We start from the raw sequence: 18,003 nt of genomic DNA, 5'->3' as shown, positions 1-18,003 counted from the left end.
AAGAAAATACTAAGACTTAATTATTTTATTTAAACGTAAGAAATATTTACAATCCTTACACGTTTTAATATTTTCTTTTTTTGTTAGTTATCTTCTTTGGATAATAGTAAAGTATTTTTATCTTTAAACGTTAACTTTAAACTTTGAATTTTTAAATTATTATAATATCAATAAGCAGGAACAAAATATTAAATGAAAAATATGATAATTTTTTAAAATCTTAAGTACTATGAGATGTCAGATCTATCTATTGATTTTCTAGTCGCTTGACTGTACGATCTTGGACCTGAAGATGGAGACTTTCTGTTCTCATTTTTTAAACACTTATTATTAATACTCATAGATACTGATGGGATTAACGGTGAGTTCTCTTTAGATTTACTCTTCACCACTTTAGTAATCGTTAGCTCATCAGATATTTGAATATTATTATCATCTGAGTCATCAAAACTTTTTTTAATCACGTCTACAACATTTTCATCACTAGAATTATCAATTCTCAACGGCTCTGTGTTTTCTAAACGTTTTGCTTCGATTTCTTTCTGCAGATTTTTTATTTCATTCTCTAATTCCATTAGTTCACGATCTGATTGTAGTACCGCTGAAACCAAATTATCCAGATGACGTTCTGCTGCTTTATTTATTTTTACTATAGAGTCAATTGCCGGAGATCTTTCAAAATCAATTCTGTAAAAAAATACTCACGATTAATTTAAAATTATAGTAAATTTGTAAATAAATAATTTAAATATTTCTTACTGTAATGTATCAACAAATTTACTGAAATGATCTTTTACAGAATTTTGCTGTTTAATTGGCGTTGGTTTGTAGTCAGACCCATCAAGTCTTGAAGCATCTGCTCCTAGATTATTAATTTTTAACTGAACTGGGTGATGAATTCTGTAAACAATTTTAAATATTCAATACACAATTAAACATTACACTTGGGAATGATTGTGAATGTAACGAACATGAGACAATTTATAAATTTTAAATAAATAAATTAATTAATTAAAATAATAAAATTTTAAAAAATGCGCGCACTGATTTTTCATTGATCTATAAATGCATTTTTTAATTTTTATTCTACTTATATATTATTTAAAAATTTTTTAAATTGTCACTTGTCATTTACATTCACACTCATCACCAGGCCAGTTTTTCAAACCGGGTTTAAATTATTATTGCTGGCCGGAGAGAAAATTGTGGTAACCATTCCCAGCACGTTTATGGAATATCAACCCATAACATTATGGCAATAATTATTAGGAATAATGGACTATACGCCATAAGTTCTGGAAAAAACTTCTATAACTATGGAAACAGTTCCAATAAATGGTAATAGTTCTTATATCATATGCTTATGATTACCATACACATGGGAATATTTTCCATATTTACATAGGAATAGATTCTTAATTCAAATTATAATGATCACTACGTACGGATGGGAATAAACCCCATACATCATGATAAATATTTCCATAATATTATGAACTTTATCCCATAATATATAGAAATCATACTATTTCGGTAAACGTTACCATACTATTATGGTCATGATTATATTATATGATAACGGTAACTATAATATTATGGTAATCATCACCATAATGACATAGGAACTATTTCCATATTTTATACATTATTGGTGTATAGATATATTAGGAATATTAATTTAATCCCGATTTCAAAAACTGGACCTTAATAATTAAATAAAATAACATACCCGTCTTTGTTCTGTGAAAGTACGAGCCTCAATTTATGAGTATTTTTCTTTTCAGTGACAGAATAACTCAACATACCCGCAACAAAATACTGCTTATCATTATTGTTAGCACCAGAAAATATATTTTCAAATTGTTTATGTAATAATTTGTCTCTTAAAGTTGGAAATAATGAATTATTTAATCTAAATCGATACCATCCAACAATTTCTTTATCATTTTTATTTACAAAGTCTTTGAGTTTTGATTCATCAATTTTTCCTACTGAATTATAAAATGAACATGTTGGCGGCAACGGCATACTTCCTCTAATATCTTAAATGAAATTAATAATAATTATAATTATCAGCTCACTAGATATTTTTTATCAGTAAAAAAAAAAAAAATAGGTAAAATTCAAATAATTAAAACTTACTAATATGTATTTCTGTAGAATCAACTTGTCTGTCAGCATCAGTTACTTTTTTTGTAACATACCTCAAGACTTCACCGAGAAAAAATCCCATCTAAAAAATTCAATTGTCTGTAATTAATAATCACACTTTGTATATTAATTACGTATTCATTTTAAAAACAATAAACGCCGCCGATTTAAATTTAAATTTTAGGTTAAGCGTTAGCAGGACTTTAAATTTTTAAATATAATTAAAAAAAAAATAAATGAAAGTAATTATATTAAATTATTATAAATAATATTAATTACTATAAATTTATTTACCTGATCGCCAACATTTCGAACATTTTCATAAATTAATAACGAAAGTGCAGCACCAGAAATCGTAACAAATGATTTATCATCCGCCATTTTTGACAGACTAATAATTTTGCATTGCGGAATTTCGCGGTTATTATTTATTACCTATAAATAAATTCAAATAGAATAGTATTTTAAAAAAGTGTTGTAATTATTATCCTAAACAATATAAATTAAATCAATAAACGATTAGTATACAAACCTCTAGGATTTATCAGAAATAATAACAAAATTTGTTTATCGCCTGAGTTTTTTTTTATGTCGGTAAAATCCACGACTGTTTTTTTAATTAAAGTCGATAAAGACGCAATTATAAATATAGGACAGTCGTGATTGTTGTTGGTAAATTATTTAAATGAAATTTGAGTAAAAATTGTATGTTGTCAGAAGTGGGATTCGAACCCACGCCCACATTGTGGACTGCGACCTGAACGCAGCGCCTTGGTCCGCTCGGCCATCCTGACAGTGGTGGGATCAAAAGTTGAATAAAGATAAATCCTGCAGGTACTTTTTCTCTTTTGAAAATGATACTGAAGTGAGCAGATGTTTGATAATTCTTTGATTTTTCTAAAACAAACTAAAAAAAAAGTATTTAAAAAATTAATGACAATAAAGTTAGCAGACATTTAAAAATTTTTTGATTTTTTTTAACAAAAAAATAAATATTCAAAAAATATTTTGAAAAATTGCACGTACGGTTTATCAAATTTATAACATATGCATTTTTTTTTAATGATTTTTTTTTTTTTTTCATTATTTATCTGTTAAAAAAAATTTTTTTCAATTTCAAATGTCTGCTAACTTTACTATCATAAAAAATTACAACTATAGTTTTTTTGAATTTATGAGTTGAAAAAAAATTCTTATTGAGTCGTAAAATTTTGAATTGTCTGTTAACTTCAGGACCATTTTTAAAAATATTAAAAAAAAAAATAATAATAAATCATAATTATAATTTACTTTGTGAATTGATGAATGTTGGAATAAAATTTATTAAAAGATTTATTTCACGTCTCGGTAACTGAGACGTTAATAATTTTTGAATTTATGTTCAAAGGAAAGTCAATGTAATTCATTTTTCCCGCGAAGATACAAATATAGAATAGATGAGATGAAGTTTACAAAAATAACTGACTGATGTATTTCTAGACTAAGAACGAGAGAACTAACAATGATCTTGATTGTGATGTAAGCATCAGAAAACCGCCATTCAGTTGACGTGCAAATCGTCAGGGTGATTGTATCTAGGGTTCAAATTTTAATAATTTTGCAAGTGGACATTTTGTTTTTTTTTTTAGTAATTACTTGTTATGGCTGAAGAAACTTGGAACTATTTGGGTGAAAAATGGGAAGATATTTCACAACCGGTAAGTTTATTATTTAAAAATAATAAATTTAAAACTCTATTTTGTTGTGAAAAAGTTCAAGGATCGAGGTGTAATGACACTCTTAATTACCTCATGTTTATTCTACATTAAAATTACACCGAAATAATTATCATACGTTTATTTTATACACTACACTATATATGATGATTTCTTTAACGCTGAATGCGTAAAGACTTTAAATAGAAATAATAATAATTATTATTATTATCGTAATAATAATTATAGTAGTGTACGTTGAAGAATACAGAGACAAAATGAAAGTGGGACACGAGAATTTCATTGATAAATCTTTGAATAGGATTCTGGAGGATAAAATATTAATAATTGCAACAGAATACTCATATAAATTTATGACAATAAATAAGTAAATATTAACTATCAAAATTAATTAGTTAAGAATAATTAGAGACGTAATTCAGTCCTCGAACTCTTGGCAACAAATTATAGCCAAGACAAATTCTTTGCTATTGCATTAGCAATATGGCGATCAAGGGTAAAGATAATTAAAAAATTGAGATATTAAAAAAAAAAGTATCATTTTTTATAAATATTTAATAATCTATGAGCTGTCGACGCAACAATAAAATAAATAATCTCTCGGTTATTCTTATCTTTATATGTATGTACATATTTTTAATTTTTTTTTTGTAATTTAATTATTGAAAAAAAAATCCAAAAATTGTTGATTGTCTATTATATCAAATGTGTGTTAAAGGGTCACTATTACTACTACTACTACACTACTAATATTATATACACATGTGATATAATACAATTTTGAATATGTCGTATGGTATAGAAAAAGTTCCGGGTTCGCTTCCGACAAATGGTATATATTTTTTTTTTTCTTAATTAGAAATTTGTTTATTTATTTGATATATTTCAAATTTTATTTGTAGATATATTTTTTTTGTGGATATCGACAAATGTAAGCTCGATTTAATTAATATAGACTATAAGAAGTTTCGATTCTCAATGGGTCGCAGTGGTTTAGTTAGTAAAGCGTCGAGACCTAATGGCACTCGTTATAAAGGATATAGTGTATTTTTCATGTATATCTTGACATAAAAACAAGAATTTCATATTCATAATTGTTTAAAATATTAATGTATTTAATGCCGTAAGATGGACGGTGGAGTTGGATTTGAAATTTGTGACAAAATCAAGATATACCTGCAAATAACATCAAAAAGGATAACTCGAAGATCCCTGGTTCAAACTCAGGCTGCGACATTTTTTTTTTCTATTTATTTATTTATTTATTGTTATTTTTATTTAAAAGGAAATATTATAGATAATTAGATGTACAATTATCATTATTGCGGTTGATATTTAAGCATACAGTTGTTACGCAATAAGACTCGGAAGGTCAACAAATATACAAAAAAAGAAGGTTGACAAAATTTATTATTATTTTTAATTCAAATTTTATCTATACGTGAACGTCAATTTGATTGGCTTCCTCTGTAATATATTTTTTCCATCATCTTGTTCAGCATCAACACGAGGACAATTAGCACGTAATTTAGTGTCAGATGTAAAACGTCACAGCAACGCTACAGTAGACTAATTAGAGCGCAGCATTTAATGAAATGACACTGATCTTTTTTACGTGTAAGCCAACAAGATATTTCTTTACTTGTCAGTTTACTTTTATATGCTAAAAATTTTATTGCGATCTATGAAATAAGATCCTTTTATTTAACAATTTAAGTCAAAAGTCTTAAGTCTCGTATTATTGTTACTTGACTTTTATTTTAAACTTTATACCAGGTCATTAAAATTTTTTTTTTGACCTTCGGCATCATCAAAGATGTTGTTCTTTATAAATTATCATCACTAGTCTTCTTAATTCGCTGGATTAAATGATGCAGGATAACGTCAGTGTTGTAAAACTATAAAGATGGATTATCTAGAATACAAGATAATATATATGTATTTATTTATATACAGGATTTATATTAAATATATATATATATATATATATATATATATATATATATGTATTGATATAGAATGTAATTTTTTTCTAAATAATTTATTATATATAATTTATTAAAGTGACCTTATAGATATGAACTTGAAATGGAAAATGCTTCGGCGCATTGATTCGTGCCCGTGAACTAGTGACCGAAGTTCCATACGCGCAACAACCCTATAAAGAAGATCCGTACGACGTGCTGAGAACTTTCATTCTACGGAATCTAGAAGAGAGTTGATCGATCAAGTACCACCGGAAGTGTATACTTATATACATGTATATCTTTTTTTATCGTACCTGCAATTTAAATTTACAGAAATAAACTAAAATAGTTAACGAAAATTAGTTAGTAGCAGTAAAATTTGATTAAACAGAAGTGATATGAAGACTAAAAATTTATCACTTTTTGATAAAATCTGCAAGTGTTACAAGGAAGATAAATCCCAAGACGAAGATGACTCATTAGAAAAGTCTTTGGACGTCACACCTCAGGTATAAAATTTTTAAAAAATTTACGGAGGGAGAAAAACCTGCAGGTTTTAAAAAGTTTGACTCTTACTAATGACCGGTATTTGGAAAAGCGTTTGTTTATTTTATGCCATTAGTCTAATTTAGTCAATGAACTTGCGTTTTGGTTGAGTTTTTAAACAGGATGGGGTCGACGATAAGTAAACAAAGTTTTTATATTACATCGTTTGATTAGAGTCTTAAAAAATCGCGTGTACGTATAAAAAAGTGAATGAATCGAGACGCAAAAGATTTTGTAAGTCGATCGGGGCGAGGTCGAGCTCGATGGATATGTCAAGTATACATGTATCCTCAACTCGTCGAACTGGCTACGTAACAAATCACGCGAGTCCGAGCGTTGCCGAGTAAAATCAACTTGGTATTGACCTAGCAACTCGCGCGTGCGCTTTTTTTTTTTTTTTTAAATTTATTAAACTTTTTCTTAATTTCAAATAAAATTAATAAAAATAAATGATGTACTCTAAAGTAGAAGAGAAAGTCCGGTCAAAAAATTTCGATTTCGCGCGCAATCGATTTATGATCATTAGATTTTATTGCAGAATAATTATTCCAGTATTTAAATTTTCTATCATTTATGATAATTAAAGCATGAACGAATATTTTATGATAATTTGATTACAAATGACGTGTAAAGAAAATGATACGCGATAAATCTTATTATGTATGCAATAAACAAATAATGATAATTTTTTACCAGTAAATACTTAGATATTAATTAGAATTAAATAGTAATTAAGAATAAGAATTTACAAGCTATATAAAGTTTTACCCGTCATTTAAAGTATTGTTAAATTTGCCGTCACATACATTGAATGTGCCGTTACAAATAAAATTATTTTCTTGGTAAGACATCAGCAAACCGGATCAGCTTGTTCGCGTATCAAATTTTTTTATTTATCCACACAATTTTATTCGCTTGTATTAAATATTTAAATGGAAAGTATATCAGTAGTATATAAACGGCTGGCCAATGTACACAGCATACAGTCCAGTTGAATTTATCATTGATTAGAGTTTTATCTAGACACTTGGCTTTAATCAGCGTAGCATGTAAATAAATAAACATACCAGGAAATAATAAAAAAATCAAAAGTCCAACGGCCGAACAATATGTGATTCATAAATATGTAATCATTTAAATGTATACTTAAACATTCATCTTAATTATTTTATCTGAAAGAGTAGATTAGATTTATGATTAATGATTTTTAAAAATAATTTTTGTAGACTCATGACGTCATACACTCACCGTAAAGCGTTTATAATTATTACATCTATTATTAGATATTGGAGAGTGTTTAAAGTTCAAAGAACTTTAAGTTCAATCAATGATCTTACTATTGTCGCATGAATCCACGTGCGCGTAACACTTATGTGCTGTTCTCTCCACATCATTAATTCCAACTCACGGATTAGTTCCACGTCTACGTTGATAAATCGTTCTTTTAACTTCTCTTCTTCTTAGTTTTTTTTCCCCATTATAATATAACCAAAACCTTCTCATGGTCCGTTTTTTTTATTTTTTCACCATCTTCATCGGGAACATAAACTATTTTTGTTAAAAGCTGTTCGAGAGATTTATATCTTCAAAGTACTTGTATGGATTTATATTTAGATAGCCCTTCACCTTGAATATAAAACTGTCTAAAAAAAAAAAGTTCTACAATATAATTATTTAAAAAATTTTTATTTGTCAAAAAAAAAAAAAAAAAATTATTTACTCCATACAGAAACAAAGTATTTATTGGCGCAAAAAAATTTCTTGAGCTGAAAAAAAATTTCTTGGCGCAAGAGAATTTTTCTTTTTATTTCATAATTCAAAATTTTTCTTGCGCCAGTAAATATTTTTTTGTGCACTATCGCATTAATGTTAATATTTATTTCTCAAAATTACAATTATAATTGATGTCTTATGAATCGATGCATGAGTTTTACATTTCCTTATCTCAATTATTTATTTTTTTTTTCACTCAAGTTCTTACGTAACTTAAACGTTCTACGTAAAAGAACTTAACTCGTTAGCTGCACGCGTTCACATATATTTACTATTTACATGTATAATGTAATGCATGTACACATATGCAAGTGTATAAAGACGTAATACGATATGAGTAATGACTACAAACTAACTTAGTTTGATTTAACAACGTATTCAAGTTCATTTCCCAGTAAAGTTCACTGATTATTAAAAAAAAAAAAAAAAGAAAGAAGAAAGAAAATCACGTGGCTTTTAAATTTCTTTACCTTACTCGAATTTCGCGCGCGTATGAGGGGAAACATATGAGGGGGGATTAAAAATGAGATGCGCAGGTGTGAATCAATCGATCGTTCGATGTTTCCTTTTGCTATTTCCTTATTTTATTTGCATTTGTAATTATCATTTACACTAGATTAATGAGAAAAAAAAAATGATTATTAATCAATTTAAAAAAATGATATAGACAAAAATTATTTATCACTAGTAATGTAGTACCTGTAAATTTGAATGTTAGATTATTGCATCAGATAATTTAATATTAATTATTAACTTGATTTTGCTTGAATAAATAGACTTTGACATTAAAAATAAATAACTCAGGGAATCCCTTATCAATTTTAAATTCAAAGTCAATTAATACTTTAGCTGAATTAAAAAATCTTTTATTGTATTCCATAATGTCAGATAACAATTATGTTAAATATGAAATAAAATAAGTTAATAAATAATCTTGCTCGTGATAATTTAAGTTTTATTACAGTCAAGAGATTATCGTTGTCAAATTAAATTATATTAATAAAAATTAACGAATATCAATTAGAAAAAATTATATTGCATAATTTGAGGTAGGTCGTAATCTCTACTCATTAATTTCATTAAATTATATTTTTTTTTAAATTTTTTTAAATAATATCTGACTCTTATCTCAAATTTAAAAAAATTTTCATAAAAGTATCGATAGCTCTAATCATTTATTACTTATTTGTATTTAAAATAAAATTATACTCTTCCTTAAATAAAAAATTAATTATGTCTTAATTTCTACGTCAGTTAATTCATAGAAAAGTTCGTGATCAAATAAACATGACCTTGAAACAAATAAATAATTAAATATGACGTATTAAATTTATCATGATGTAATTACTAATAATAGACTATTTTTTTTATGATTTAATTTTTAAAAAATTGACATCAATCAAGGGCATTAGGCATTGCCCTGAAGTGAATCGATGGCATTGAAGTAATGTCTGATATAAAAAAATAATAAAACAAATATTAACAGATTGCATGAGAACATAAATTTTAAATGAACATAAATTATAAATTGATTAGATATAATCAATAATGGAAGTACTTAACGTTAAAAGAAAGTATGAATGGTACGTGACGTTTAACACGTACAGTGACGAGCCTCCAGTTTAAAAATGCTTATTCAACATAGCAATCCTTAGCATAATCCTCATGCTTATACAACAAGTATATATATACATATATATAGAAAGAGAAGCAAAGTAATACCCAAGGACCTTTGCATCATACGCAGAAATACTTTCGTTCTGTTGCGCGATGAGGATCAAATTACCCCAGTATTTCCAGGTTGATACAATCCGCTGTCTGAAAATCGACACCATAAAAAATAGTTTAATAATAAACTAATGTATGTTTTAAACAAATATATAACATCCATACTTAATATTGATTATTGTAATGCAAATTAGCATAAATAATTAATGAGATAAATTACCAAACCCATTAATACATTCGCTGCCTATATAATTAAAGAAAAAAAACTACAATAAAGCTTGATGATGTAACATTTGGTATTTCCCGCGATAGAGGGTGGTCTTGTGACCTTATTTGCCCTTGAAAGCGGACGAGCCTCCAGCAGTGTATTGCTTCTGCGCAGAATGGACCCATATTATGAAGACCAGAGTGCACACAAGAGTACAATATGTGTAGTTATGATGTATTGGTGTAATTGTCATACGTACACAGGACTGTAAATAAAAAGAGGAGAAGAAACTTGTCCAAGTAAAGTGGGGAAATAATTTTCTGTGCACGTGTGTTGGTATATCACGACATACATACATACTTACATATACGTGCTGGCTAAAATACTACTGTGAACTGGTAGTAATGCCACTGGTATGTCGATAGCTTTACTTTGCTTGGATCTATGCCCCCACTTGATATATTTCTCCTCTTCATGGAAGGAATTTTAACTGGAGGTGGTTAGGTAGAGCAGGCGCCTTTTAGCTTCACACATCGCAGTCACCGTTGGTCTTTCTACATATTTACATCGTATCGATAATTTAAAATCGACTTTTATCACAATTATTTAAAATATTTATTTATCTTCATATTTACCTGAGTCATATTGACTAATTAAATAAATAAATAAATTACTTACTGTTATAATTGGCGGTGATTATTTCTTTAAATTTGAATTAATTATTGCATCATTGTGTGGGTATCGAACGACTGCCGGCTTCTGTAAAAAAATCAACAGCTTAATTATTTATCTAATTAACTTGTATTGTTAATTAACGGTAAAAATACGGATTTACTGTATAATTACTTTATTTAAATAAATAATTATTATTAAATAAAATAAGTGCTGATGAAGATGAAGACTTCGCCGACAAATCTGGAGAGTTTAGTGAAGCCAGAGGTGAGATGTCAATATTTCGTTGTCTATAAAAGAGAAAGTGTCAAATTTAAATATTTATTAAATTATTTTATTTTCGCAGGTGTAATTATTTTTTTTTTAATTTTTACTATTGTATTTTGTTTCTATTTACTAAAACAATTAATTATTACGTAGCACATGAGTTCTGTCTTATTGATCCATTAAAGTCGTGAGCAAGTTTTCCTTTACTCCAAATAAAACTAAATTTAAAAATTTATTGGCTGGTTACTATCTCTCTTGACGCATTTTCCCCCTTTTTATTTTTTAAAAATCAATATTTTTATTTTAAATTTAAAACTTTTTTTTTTTAAACTTTACTGTAAATTTGAGAAATAAACTTTCATTCTTTCATCATCCATTATTCAGAATGCTAATTAATTACCGGCTTCCGGATTAATGGTAATTTTATTTAATCGCTTTGAATATTTAATAATTACATAAAACAATATTCTAACTTGATAATAATGTAGAAATTAAATTAATAAATTAATGCGTGGCCTCATTTAAGTTTTAAATCTCTAGATCCATTCGATGCACGTGTTCGCGGGTTATAACGTCAAGTAAAAATAAATTTATTTTATTTAAACAGTCATCAATTAGCATTTATTACTTATTAATTGTCAATAACTAGTATATTATATCGCTACATATATTTATTAAATATAAAATTATTAAAACAGCTGACATATTTTATTTTCCACGTGTCTCACCGGCAGGATGTGTCGGATAAAAAACATGTGTTTAATCAGTATTGATACCGGTCCTCTGTACTAAACTTTTTTATTTTTCTATATATCTGTGTGTGTATACATATATATTTAATATTCATTTTATATAGATATGATATGAAGGATAAATTAATCCACATGTGTATAAATATTTAATATTCATTAATATTATTATTGTGACAACCCTATTGGCTGATATGCGGGTGTGTCGATGACGTAAGAGATGGATCAATGTGGGAAATACTGAGAAAGAGTAAACGGATGTCCGTAGTAAAAGCGCGCGAGAATATCAAAGATACTGCACTTTATAACATTGACATTCAAATTAGACTTTATAGATATATATAAATATACATATGTATACAGGAAAGCAAATTTGACGCAAAAAAAATTTATAATACTCAAGTTAGCTGACGTCTAATAATTTTTAAATTTTTTCAAAACGATAAATTACAAAAAAAAAAAAAAAAAAAAAAAATATTTGAAAAAATTGCACCTATAGTTTTTTAATTTTCTATGCATGCATATTTTTAATTTTTAATTTTTTTTTTTAGGATCATAAAATTTTGCATTATGAAATGAAAAAAAAAAAAAAAAATCGTCTTTGGATTAGAGAAATGTTTTCGTGGCTCAATAAAATTTTCCTTATCAATTTTATATATATATATATCTTCTATGTTTTTATTTACTATATTATTCATTCGTCATAATTATTATTGTTATTATTTGTTTTAAATTTAGACATTTGGATATAGACTTGGTCTTTAAATCTATTCAAAAAAATTATTAAGTAATTTTTTTTCCTTAAATCATTGTCTATTTATATTTTTTATTTATCTAAAACATAAATTATTAAAACTACGTCGTTTTTATGACGTCTGTAAGTTTAAATAGATTAGTTGGACACGTGTTTATGAAAATGTTCCACGTAATTTACTAAAATTGAAAATAGTCAAATGATTAAATACCTATTTTTTTTTTCTTTTACCATCGACAATTGAAAGTAAAAATACACATTTTTTTTTAATTGTGATTGTAATTGATTTTTTATCAGTTAAAATGATGAAATAATTACTGAAATTACTAACGTTCAAGGTTGAATTGAATATAAATTTCAATGTCAAAAAAAAACTTGAGTTTAATTTTTGTGATTTAAAGTTGTTTGTTTTTTTTTCTTTCCTCATATGACAATAATAATCTTGCAATAAATATAATGATTTTTATGCAGGAAAAAATTACGTAATTTGCAAGAGTTACGATAAGCAATATTTCAATTTTAGTGATGAGAATATGCTTCGGAAGTTTAAAAATGACAATAAAGATAATAAAATACTCTCAAGTGATTTGTTGTTGAAAACATTTGCATATTAATTAGAATTAGGACCAATATAATTTACAACTTAAGACGGGATTAATTATTAAATAATAATTATATTTACTAATGGATTACTTTATTTATTTTTTATAGATAAAAGATGCCTGCAAGGATCTTGTTCTTTCGGATGAACAGTTGCGCATGCTGATGACAAGTCTTACTCATGAAATAAAACGTGGATTATCTAAAGAAACTCATGAGGAGGCTATCGTTAGATGCTACACGACTTATGTTCAAGATCTTCCTAATGGAACTGGTAATAAACTTTTAAATTTAATCATTTTTAATGTTTTTAAAATATTCAATGACTTTTGATTGTAATGTCCGTATTGAAATTTTTATAATTAATTTAAAAAAAGTTACAGCATTAATTAAAAAAAGGGCAACACAGGTACAATTTCGTCGAAATAAATTTAAAAAAAAAATTATTTACAGTTGATGTCAATTAGGAGTTAAATGAAATTCGGAAAATAAATTTCAGTAAAAACTTGATGTCAATTTTATAATTCAAATTTTCAAATTTTGTTTAACTCCTAATTGATAACCACTGACAGTAATTATTTAAAAAATCTATATCTTAGCGGAATTGTAACTGTTGTCTTTTTTTTAATTAATGCTTTAATTTTTTTGAAATTAATTAATAAAATTTTAATACTCTTATAACAGTTCAAGGTCATTGGATATTTTTAAAAAGTGGAGGGCATTGGCTAAATGTCTTTAATACAAAAATTTTTTTTTTATTTGTAGAAAAAGGAAATTTCTTGGCGCTTGATCTCGGCGGCACTAATTTTCGGGTCTTGCTTATAACATTAGACCACACGAATTTTGATATGAAAAGTAAAATATACGCAATACCTCAGACACTCATGTTGGGATCAGGTACACAATTATTTGATCATATTGCTCAGTGTCTCGCGCTCTTTGTCAAGGATTTGAAATTAGAGAAAGAAGTTTTACCGCTTGGTTTTACGTTCAGTTTTCCCTGTACTCAGCATGGTTTGACTAAGGGTATATTAGTACGATGGACAAAAGGATTTAATTGCAGTGGAGTCGTCGGTGAGGATGTTGTTGCTCTACTTGAGGCTGCTATTGCTAAAAGAAATGTAATTATTATTTATATTTGTCATATTATTTTTAAAAAAATTATAAATGTATGTTATTAACTTTAAATAAATTTATGTTATTTAGGATGTCAGAATTGATGTCTGTGGAATCTTGAATGATACCACCGGAACACTCATGTCTTGTGCATGGAAGAATCACAACTGTAAAATCGGTTTAATTGTCGGCACAGGAAGCAATGCTTGTTATGTTGAAAAAACTAAAAATGTTGAGTGTGCAATCCCTGGCAATTACAATCCAGACAAAGAGCATATGCTGATTAATACTGAGTGGGGCGCAATGGGTGAACGCGGTACTTTAGACTTTGTTGTCACTGAATTTGACAGAATCATTGACGAAAATTCAATAAATCCTGGAACACAAATATTTGAAAAGATGATTTCCGGTATGTACATGGGTGAATTGGCCAGGCTTGTATTGGAGAAGCTCGTTGACGCTGGTCTTCTGTTCAACGGCAAATGTCCTCCGGATCTAAAAAAGCGAGGAAAATTTTTCACGAAATATGTCTCGGAAATTGAAGCGTAAGTTATAAATAAATATTTATATCAGTTCATAAAATATATATTCACCCAAATCCATATGGGAATTCAGCCTAGATTTTCATGTGGGTTCTCGCATGGCGTTTTCGGATGGATTTTCATATAGTTTCCTATAGAAATCCAGCATAGATCCCGATATAGATTCTCACATAAGTTCATATGGAAATCCACACCATGCCAAATCCATATGGGAATTCCGTAAGGATTTTTACAAAGATTTCCCATAGAAATCCGTACCATATCAAAATGAGAATTCAGATACCCACAGTTTCCTACATGGATTTCCCATATAAATCCATACACTCCTATATTAATTTCTATAGATTCTTACATCAATCCAGACTTTCCTAAATGGATTCCTATAGGTTCCAATGCAATCTCACCTGGATTTTTTTTGATGGGGTGATTAATTAGTTATATTATTTTTACAGAGATCCAAAAGGTAAATACACAAACTGCCGAGAAGTCTTAGCAGAATTAGGTATCGTCAATGCAGCTGATCAAGACTGCGAAAATGTAAGATACGTTTGCTCAGTAGTGTCGAGAAGAGCAGCTCATCTCGCTAGTGCAGGAATCGCGTGTTTGCTTAATAAAATTGGAGAAAACAATGTAACTGTCGGAATCGACGGTTCAGTTTATCGATTCCATCCTCATTTCCACGATCTTATGACTGAAAAAATCAGCCAGCTACAGAACTACACGGTAAATTTAAATTATTAATCAACAATTATCTATTTATATTATCAAGTAATTGTATTAATATTTGGTTGATTAATTTTTCAGTTTGACCTAATGTTATCTGAAGACGGAAGTGGACGAGGTGCAGCATTGGTAGCAGCTGTCGCCGCGCAAAAACGGTGAAGTCAATCGCCGACTAAATAAAATAAATTTATTATAGAATAATTTTTAAAATAAAGTGCGAATTTCATACTAAAATTAAACAGCAAATAACATTAATAATAATTATTAAAAATGAAATAAAAAATAATAATAATGATTGACACTTAACTTGTACATAGAGCACAAACATTTGTAGCCTACATGGATCATTGAGATGAATTTATTAGGCTCTTGTTTCATACGTTCTTACTCGAAAAAATTATTGACTAATTTGAGTAAGACAATAATTATAATAATAGAAATAATACTAATAATATAATCGCGTGCCCATATAAATCAATGAGATTGACAGTTAATTAATTAAATGCTTTCTCACGTGATTTGTATGCCGCTCAGGATATACAGATTATAAATTAATTACATGTATATTAACGGGCATGTGCACTTGAAACAGTAGACAGAAATAATTATGTGTTACTTATATATATATATATATATTTTTTTTTCTTTTTCTTCTTTACTTATTGTTTTTTTTTTTAATCACAAAGCGCAGTGGACATATTTAATAAAATGAAAAATCAGTTTAAATTTATTAAAATTGTAAGAGATGTGTACACTTTGTATGAATTAGTAATTTTATTTTATGAGTAATTGTGAATTTAAGTGTGCTTGTGTGTGAGTATATATGCACGGATAAAGATTTAACAAAGATAATATTTATGTATAAATAATAATAATAATAATAATAAACTGCGCTTAGGACAATTTATAAGTTATTTATATTGTCAGTTTATCTTTTGACGCGCGTAAATTATTAAACGTGCAAACGAATTAGGTTTTAAATTTAAAAATTTACTTGGATGAATATACATAGTCGTTGAAATAAACTATTATTAATATTTTAAATTAATATGAACGAGATATAACGCTGTATGATAGTTTTTAAATAATTATTTTATAATGTCTTCCTTTGTTTAACTTTATTTTGTAAATTATTTAATAATAATATTGACTTGTCAACTGTGTAAAGCTGATATATAAGCGCTGGTTTCTGTCTAGTTTGCTATCAAATTATTTTTAGTTGCCATGAGTATTTATATTTTTTTTTTCGTTGTTTATTTTTTTAATTTTATTCCTATCATGCAGCGTTGAATTAATTGTTCAGATAAGTACTTAAAAATAATCGATTGAGAACTTTAAATTTTTATTTTTACTGGAAATTATTGATAAAGAGTGTTGATATAAATGTTATAAAAAAAAACTCCTTGATAATAAATAAATCATCTCAGTAAAATATAAATAAATAAATAAATGAATGAAATATTATTGTACTTTTTTATGTTCTGAGGTATGTAAAATTTTTTTTCAAATGTATCGTTCAAGTTGGAGAATAAAAAACATCTTTATTCTTTGAAGTAAGACATTTTTTTTTATAAATTTATTTTTAAATAAAATTGCTTACTGAAAACTCGAAGCGTTGGGTATCTGCTATTCTGATTTTCCTGGATTATGTTCGCACTTCCTGGCGGATCCGAAATGCGGTATTTCACCGCAAACGTGCAGATTTGATGCAATATTACGGCATTTTACCATAAAGTAGTAAAGTGTTGCACTTTGTTACCGTGAAAACCCATAATTTTCCGCAAATTAGCATAAAATGCGGGAAATTTTTATTTAAAAACCATAAATACCGTAATTTGATCCGCTAGACATAACCATACAGATATTCAATTGTCAATAGTAATTTTTTAATGACAAAAGTCTCATTCAGGATAATGGACCCGATCCTTTCAATGCAAATCATTCTGAAAAAGAGTATTTTCAGTTTTTGTAATATTTTTATTAATCTACTTGTTGGTAACAATGGCATATTTACGATGGTTCTGAAGTAAGCTGACAGTTGACAGTTTTTTGATTTTTTTTCAATAATTCAATTTAAAAACCAAAAATAGAAAAACTGAAAATTTACAAATGCAGTAAATTGAAAAAAGTACAGATGCAATTAAAAAAAAAAACCAAAAACTGACTAATTTCAATATCATATAATTACATAGCTTACAATTATTTATTATTTGTCATTCCTATCCTCAATTACTTTTTACATTATTTTATTTTTGCAAATATAATTTTTTAAATTAATGAAAAATTAATGAGTAGATTTATTTACATTTATTTTAAGAAAAACTAATGACTTTTATATCTGATGTGACAGCAGCCTTCGCCTTCGGCTCTAGTAAACCTCCACCATCGTTTGAATTCGCCTTAAATTTACTATACATTGATAAAGAAATTCCTTGCAGTCTTGAGAAATTAAAAAATCTTCCACGTGATGCCGCTAGTTTAAAACTCCTTTT

General features: G+C 27.2%; 2 protein-coding genes, 2 long non-coding RNA genes and 1 other non-coding gene across 6 annotated transcripts; 1 reads left to right on the top strand and 4 right to left on the bottom strand.

Annotated features, from left to right (window-relative positions):
- Positions 1–7: 7 nt before the first annotated feature.
- LOC103569991 (BRISC complex subunit FAM175B) lies at positions 8–2,883 on the bottom strand. The gene is made up of 6 exons (XM_008547573.2): positions 2,684–2,883; positions 2,446–2,586; positions 2,143–2,233; positions 1,730–2,042; positions 760–900; positions 8–687 (listed from the first exon to the last, which is right to left on the bottom strand). The coding sequence occupies exons 2-6, from the start codon at positions 2,530–2,532 to the stop codon at positions 228–230; spliced, it is 1,092 nt and encodes a 363-aa protein (XP_008545795.1). The 5' UTR covers positions 2,533–2,586; positions 2,684–2,883; the 3' UTR covers positions 8–227.
- Positions 2,863–2,945, bottom strand: Trnal-cag (transfer RNA leucine (anticodon CAG)). The gene has a single exon. It is a non-coding gene; the product is annotated as a tRNA-Leu (tRNA).
- Positions 2,946–3,776: 831 nt separating this feature from the next.
- Positions 3,777–17,021, top strand: LOC103569994 (hexokinase type 2). 2 transcript variants are annotated; one of them, XM_053742584.1, is made up of 6 exons: positions 3,777–3,848; positions 13,242–13,404; positions 13,896–14,251; positions 14,337–14,791; positions 15,241–15,511; positions 15,593–17,021. In XM_053742584.1, exons 1-6 carry the CDS (start codon positions 3,792–3,794, stop codon positions 15,668–15,670), a joined length of 1,380 nt encoding a protein of 459 aa, XP_053598559.1. In that variant the 5' UTR covers positions 3,777–3,791; the 3' UTR covers positions 15,671–17,021. The 2 variants fall into 2 exon arrangements, with proteins under 2 accessions (XP_053598559.1, XP_008545797.1); XM_008547575.3 differs by lacking the exon at positions 3,777–3,848 and adding an exon at positions 10,936–11,027 and having other exon boundaries at positions 15,593–17,020.
- LOC103569992 (uncharacterized) lies at positions 5,207–8,013 on the bottom strand. Its single transcript, XR_548955.2, has 4 exons — positions 7,628–8,013; positions 7,148–7,551; positions 5,935–6,147; positions 5,207–5,781 (listed from the first exon to the last, which is right to left on the bottom strand). It is a non-coding gene; the product is annotated as an uncharacterized LOC103569992 (long non-coding RNA).
- Positions 9,331–17,998, bottom strand: LOC103569993 (uncharacterized). Its single transcript, XR_008404455.1, has 5 exons — positions 17,709–17,998; positions 17,112–17,454; positions 10,453–11,050; positions 10,101–10,353; positions 9,331–9,970 (listed from the first exon to the last, which is right to left on the bottom strand). It is a non-coding gene; the product is annotated as an uncharacterized LOC103569993 (long non-coding RNA).
- Positions 17,999–18,003: the final 5 nt, after the last annotated feature.

The sequence above is a fragment of the Microplitis demolitor genome, chromosome 10, assembly GCF_026212275.2.
Source record: "Microplitis demolitor isolate Queensland-Clemson2020A chromosome 10, iyMicDemo2.1a, whole genome shotgun sequence".
In the NCBI taxonomy this organism is placed as follows: domain Eukaryota; kingdom Metazoa; phylum Arthropoda; class Insecta; order Hymenoptera; family Braconidae; genus Microplitis; species Microplitis demolitor.
The sequence above is the reverse complement of the archived record's forward strand: the minus strand, read 5'-3'. Positions and strand labels throughout refer to the sequence as shown.

Bases quoted from the DNA above. Each gene is read 5' to 3' on its own strand.
- LOC103569991 (XM_008547573.2), bottom strand. From the start codon at position 2,532: ATGGCGGATGATAAATCATTTGTTACGATTTCTGGTGCTGCACTTTCG. The intron at 2,043-2,142 runs GTAAGTTTTAAT...ATTTCATTTAAG, and splicing joins TTCTACAGAAATACATATTA to ATATTAGAGGAAGTATGCCG. The intron at 901-1,729 runs GTATGTTATTTT...AATTGTTTACAG, and splicing joins CTTTCACAGAACAAAGACGG to AATTCATCACCCAGTTCAGT.
- LOC103569994 (XM_053742584.1), top strand. From the start codon at position 3,792: ATGGCTGAAGAAACTTGGAACTATTTGGGTGAAAAATGGGAAGATATT. The intron at 13,405-13,895 runs GTAATAAACTTT...TTTTATTTGTAG, and splicing joins AGATCTTCCTAATGGAACTG to AAAAAGGAAATTTCTTGGCG. The intron at 15,512-15,592 runs GTAAATTTAAAT...TTAATTTTTCAG, and splicing joins GCCAGCTACAGAACTACACG to TTTGACCTAATGTTATCTGA.